The 6,609-nt window shown below is 29.9% G+C and overlaps 1 protein-coding gene across 1 annotated transcript; it reads left to right on the top strand.

Moving 5' to 3' along the window:
- Window positions 1-2,137: 2,137 nt before the first annotated feature.
- Window positions 2,138-3,002, top strand: LOC108568838 (shematrin-like protein 2). Its single transcript, XM_017930138.1, has 2 exons — window positions 2,138-2,202; window positions 2,261-3,002. Exons 1-2 carry the CDS (start codon window positions 2,188-2,190, stop codon window positions 2,954-2,956), a joined length of 711 nt encoding a protein of 236 aa, XP_017785627.1. The 5' UTR covers window positions 2,138-2,187; the 3' UTR covers window positions 2,957-3,002.
- Window positions 3,003-6,609: the final 3,607 nt, after the last annotated feature.

The following is a 6,609-nucleotide window of genomic DNA, read 5'->3' on the forward strand; positions in this document are numbered from 1 at the left end:
AAAAACATTGTATAAGATTCAATTAGTTTGAAATTAAAAAGTTATTAGAAAACATAAGTAGATCTCGTAAAGTAGACAAATCCTTACCTAGAAAATTAAATAAATTTAAATTAAAAGATCACATTAAGTGGGAGCAATCAGAAATAGAGTTTAGAAAAATCTACTTGCTTCTAGGGAATTATCAATGGAAAATAAATTACTTATATACAAAGTAATAGTGATCGAACATACAAAGGTTCCAATCAAAATACCTAAGAAATATTATTAGGTTCGTCATGGAATAAATAAATACACGAAGATCTTCATATAGATATGGTCGAGGATACAATATCAACATTTAGTAGTAGATACCAAGATAGACTGGAGTCACATACTAATGTTCTGGCTATTATCGTAAAATAATTATTAGTCTTATAAATAATATTTCAAATTGCAATTAAATATAAATTGCTGAAAATAGTTTAATTAAACATACATTGAAATACCGAATTAATTGAGTCATTATATTTGTATACATAAATTTATTTCATATATTATTTATATAACATCTATAAAATAATTTGTATTTGAATTGCAATTGTGATTTATCGACATGTGTAGTAAATTGGTTGACCTCTTGAACATCTAATTTATTGCATATAAAGTTTATGACTGAGCACAATTTTGGGCGATGGGAAAAGCGCGGTGTTGAAATTCCAATGTTACGCAGCAAAATATAAATTTCTATTTTTTAACTGAACATCATTACATTCATAGTTTTACATCTATTTTATACGCATATTATTTTTTTTTGATTATACATTTGCATTGCTAATTAAGACGAGCGAGCATTGATGAAATAATAAACGTCTGGGTCAAGTTCATGAATGTTGCGTCTGGTTTAATTACCAGAGAGATTTACATATCGATTGAATTTATAATACAAATTGGAAATCTTCATCTCACGATTATTCATTAAGAAAGAAACCGTGATTTCTTAATGGACTAAGATTGACAGTGAAAAAGTAAATAAATTTTGAAAAAACTTTAATTAAAATATTTTCCAAATAGAAAGCTAATGGAAATTATATAAAAGTGTAATTTTGTATAAAATTAAATAGGTTTAATTACTGAAAATTTCCATAATTCGATTTGCAAATCACATCTCCCTTCGTTATATATGTTTAATGCTTTTCACATGAAAATTATTTATATACGATCATGAAAAGGTACATACATATGAAGCTGATGGAAATTGTAATTGACAAAAAATTGTAAATCTCAGTACTTATTATTCTCCATGTCGTTCAGCGGAACACTGGTGTTCGGCTGAAAGTTAATATAGTGTTCTGCAAAAATTTGGAATGAAATAATTACTCAATAAATAAAAATTATCTAGTAAGTTTGTAGCCAAAACATTAGGATAATTTTCCAATCTCTTTTCTTATCGCATATTAAACAACAAGATAAAAATTGTAATAAAAAACCAATTAAAATCAATATACTAAATAATAGAATATTCAATGTTACTAAGATTCATGCGATTATTTCATATTTTATCTGCAATTATTTATAAAATTATTCAATTATTACCAGAATAAGTACTAGAATTATCTTAAGCATTTATTATATAAATATAATTTATTATTGTTATAAATTCACAAAATAGTTGCAAGAAAAGTTGATCATAAGTTGTATAAAAGATCTAAAGACCTATGGTCAATATAAATTAGAATGGACTAAAATTTTAATTAATTTAATGAAATTATAATTAATTGTTCAAATTAAAAATGGAATTCAATAGAATTTAGATCGTGTTAGTTTTTGATATTCAAATTAAAAACATATCAACTCTTTTACTTTGTATGAAATGCTAATTAATAGACAATATACAAGTTGTGCAATCATTTCCATCATATTTCCATGCGTCTTTCACAATTACCGCAGAGATGTTTAAAATCCACAAACGAAAAGCAGATGTATTTTGGAAAGGTGTAATAGTAAAAGATATACACACTTGTCAAATTTACGTTATGTAAATCCCAAACGTTTGCTCGGAAGACAGATGAGGCGCAAAAAAAAAATTGTGAAATCGAAATGTTCCGATATGATACATAGAGAAATCCAGGTTGATTGTTAGTTACCAAAGTATAAAACGACGGACGAATTCGAGAACGGTATCATTCACATCCCAGTCCCAAGACAAGAATGAAAGCCTTCGCGGTAAGAGAAGATGTTTAGTTTGTTTCGGTGATTGAATTTTAATATTTTTTTGTTTCAGTGCATTTTGGTAGCCCTGTGCGTCAGCGGCATTAGCTGTGGAGAGTCTTCTACTAAGGAGAAGAGATCCATCTTTCATCATGGAGGAATTGGCGGTTACAGCAGCTACGGCAGCGGAGTTTACGGTTTGGGAGGTTATGGAGGTAGTTACGACAGCGGATTAGTCGGTGGATACAGCAGCGGTTTCGGAGGTGGATATGGAAGCCTCGGTTTTGGAAGCGGTATTGGCGCCGGTTTCGGAAGTGGTATTGGTGGTGCTGTTGTTACTGTGACCAAGAATGTTGCCGTTCCAGTACCACAACCCTTCCCAGTTACCGTCACCAAGGCAGTACCAGTTCCATTTGCCGTTAAGGTACCAGTCCACATCCCGAAACCATACCCAGTTGCTGTCCCACACCCAGTCCCAGTCAAGGTACCAGTCGTCGTTAAAGTGCCCCATGCCGTCCCATACCCAGTCAGTGTACCAAAACCATACCCAGTTGAAGTAATCAGGAATGTACCAGTCTCTGTACCAACCCCAGTCGTAGTACCCGTCCACACCCACTCTCACACCACCAGCGGAATCAGTGCTGGTATCGGAGGTGTCGGAATCGGTTCTGGAATTATTGGACACGGTGGAATCGTTGGAGGAAGCATCGGTGGAATCAGCGGAGGATATTACGGATCCGATTTGAACAACTACGGCTCAGGATGGTAAACATTCCGATAAAAAGATCCATTTATATATGCTGCACAAGTTCAAATTACACAAATTAGTAATTAAATAAAATACCTGTTTTTTTTTGTTGAATATACGATGTTTCAATTTCACTTTCACCTTTCACACCCAAATCCAGAAATCATCACTTGTATAATTCTAATTCAGAAAAAAAAACTACAAACAATACCGATTCCTATGTAATAATTATAAAAATAATTATATAATTCAATCAATCTTTCAACATCAACTCAATTATTACTACATAGAGTTTTTTCTTCAGAATATATTACTTATTTTAAAAATATATCATTGCAAATCGTAGTCGCGTTTCTTATCATTAATTATGCAAATAAATGTAGTTCCATTAATTATGACTTATTGATTAAAATATCAACATAAACTATGAAGTAAAAAAAAATATTTATTAAAATATTAGATTTATTGTTTTTTCAATCCATTATTAAATAATATTTTAATTATGTTAATACACTTAAACCTATATTAATGCGGTGGATTGATTCATGAAGATTCGCTTAAAAAATATCTTGTAAATATATATACAGTGCATAGAAGAAATAAGAAAATTGACTGATAAAAAAGTATAATTATTATTAAATTTATTATCAATGATGTCAATTGCCGTTTAAACTGTATAGCTTTTCCAATTCTTTGGATATCTAAAGTCTTTTGCAGAGGAGTCTTTTCGTCATCATCTCTACGATTGAGAATCCAGCAGATCAAAATATGACCTCTATTATATCATCAACCTTAAGAGGATTCTCAACTGGAAATTCATTTAGCTACAAGTTCATCCGCAAATGCAATTTCACCTTTGAATAGTGAAATATCCCATTTAACAAAAACCTTCTAAAAATACGTATGTAAAATATAATTTCTTATAATATGACTACGATTTGCGATATGACTACGATTTGCGGACAACATTGATTTTCTGTTACTATTTGAAAAAAAACGGTTCCAGAATTGAATGCATGTCTAAGCTTACGTTTTCATGCTCTTGGTAAATCACATTACTTTGAGTAGTTTAAAAAATTCAAGACTGGAGATTTTCACGTAAAAAACGAAGAACGTGGAAGACCACCGAACAAGTTTGAAGACAGCGAACAACTCGCCGTTTTCACAACAATTAAATATGAGAAGCTGTTTGAAAGCCATGGAAAAGATCCAGAAGATGGGAAAATGGCTTCTACGTGAAAAAAACACTTACGAAATTTACTGTTTTATTAAATGATCCTTAACTAGTTATCAATTATTTTAATGGACGTATACAGTCATAAAATCCATATTACTAAATATTAAATCTTTTTGATGACATAATTACTTGTACTCTAATGTTGATAACGTTTTAAATAATTATTTTCAATTATTTTTATGGTAAAGCATCATCATCAAAATCTAGATTACTAAATATTATAGTAAATAATGTCAACAGTATAAAAGACTGAAATGCGCATATAAAAATAATATATTTATGAAGATACTACACGCTTTTACAAAACTTTATTCGGATGTGAAGCCATAATACACATCTTCAATGTTGAGCTATAAAATCGCATCAGTAAACTGTTTATGTGCCGAAAGGCTTACACCATTCTAAAGCAAACAGTTTAATATATCAATAAAGTGTTTATTTTGTCCAGTAAAACGTATTTACAAACATAAATAATGCAATTCGGGTTATACAGGCTTTAATGTAATTAAGTAACTGATGAATTATAAAATATACTCATAATTTTGTACATAAACTCAATAAGTGGTGTTTAATAAATATATTTAAAAGCTTAATAAAACCTTTTCTTGCAATTAAATTAAATGATATTTCAATGCATTACAGGTACACTTTCAAGCAATTATTTTACAAATTTAATATTAGTCACATTAGATAATAGCTAATATCATTAAGTATTTATATAATATTATATTTATTAACGAAATTTTAAATGTACATAACACCTTACTCAATATGTTCGTAAAATGACCAATAAAATAACAATTAACTAAACGTCAGATTGTCATGAAATGTTGACAGGCGTCGTCTGAAGGTTGGTACTTCCTAAAAATCATATGGATTTTTCCATAGACCCTCCATATATATATGTCATCTGTCATCCTACGTACTTATTGAGTGAGGTGTAATAAACTAAAAAAAAATTGAACTGAAAAGGTATTTATGAAATCACAGAGTTTTAAGTAGGAGTAACCTCCTAATAGAACAGAAGAAATTTTACAATAACATATTTAAAATTATAAAAATTTATTAAATTTACAGTACGTAAAGGATCATTTTTGGAACTCCGGGAAATTAATTTTAAGTTTAAAAAAAAATTACAATAAAATAATAATTTCATTTTTATAACATAACCGGACATATGTAGAAACTAAATATAATAATAGATACAAAACCGATTATTTATATATAATTTGCTTTAATATTTTTTTTTAATCATCCGGACTAATCGAAGCAGCTCTATGCAAGGTATTACAGTATTTTAAAATAAATGTTTTTTTAAGAAATGAATTATTGGTTATTAATTGACCTGAATGCATTTTTATTAAGCAGATTACAAATTCTGTATAATGCCATAACCGTTCATCAATAAACTTGATGCAAACAACTGCACATTACATTTTATCGCTCGGTGCGTAATGAAAATTTAATGAATTGAGTCGTTTAATATTCAATTCTGGCCGCGGAAAATGTGATATGTGACCAGGCGATGATACATAGCAACACCCGAACCGGAAGAACATTCCTACCTATTATATTGTGCTATCCCTACTGAATCATCGTCCGCCCAAATCAGATTCCACAACAGACACCCTTTGATCCCACTGAAACGGATGGTCTGTTCTATATTTGATATGTCAATAATTCATTTTCGCTACTTTAATTAGTGCTGATGAGAGAGAGAGAGAGCAGTCTTCGCAAATACCAAACCATATCATACCTTTATATATAATAGCTCTTTCGATCCATTGGTGCCACTCGTTTTAATCATCTTTATATAGTCTCATTACTCTCTCCCTCTACATATACCCACTGCCGTTGTCTCCAGTTTCGTCGTCTTATTGACTCTATGCATTTTGTAATAAGCAATCAAAAGGATACATAATACACTTAGCAAAATGGGATTTTGTTTCAGACACGAAAATACTATTTGTGTAATGCATTGTAGCTACATTGACCTAATTTTGTAACTTGATTGATTGAGATGGTGTCTATTATTATTGTAAAATAATTTCATTTTTATAATTTTACTTCTGTTTTGTTCAACGATCATCACAGATATATTTCTAATAATGAAAAGAAATTATATTTTTTACTCAAACCATTCACACATAACATAACAGCAGGAAATTATTCTAAGGCAAAAATTAATGAAAATTAAGAACGATTAATTTGCGTCAAATATTTCGGATATCTGAATTGTCTCAGATAAGTCAGTTGACTTAGTGTGTTGTGTATGTTAACTACATCAGATGATATGTAAGATGTACAAAAATATCTGAGATATTTTAATTGTTCTAGATATGTCAGATATATCAATTTTTGTGTCAGATATGTTATGTAAGTAAGAGGTGTCATAAGCCTCAGGTGAATTAGGTGTGACAGGTAAAACATGTGATAC

This window comes from Nicrophorus vespilloides, unplaced genomic scaffold (assembly GCF_001412225.1).
Source record: "Nicrophorus vespilloides isolate i.1.1-1 unplaced genomic scaffold, Nicve_v1.0, whole genome shotgun sequence".
NCBI lineage: Eukaryota > Metazoa > Arthropoda > Insecta > Coleoptera > Silphidae > Nicrophorus > Nicrophorus vespilloides.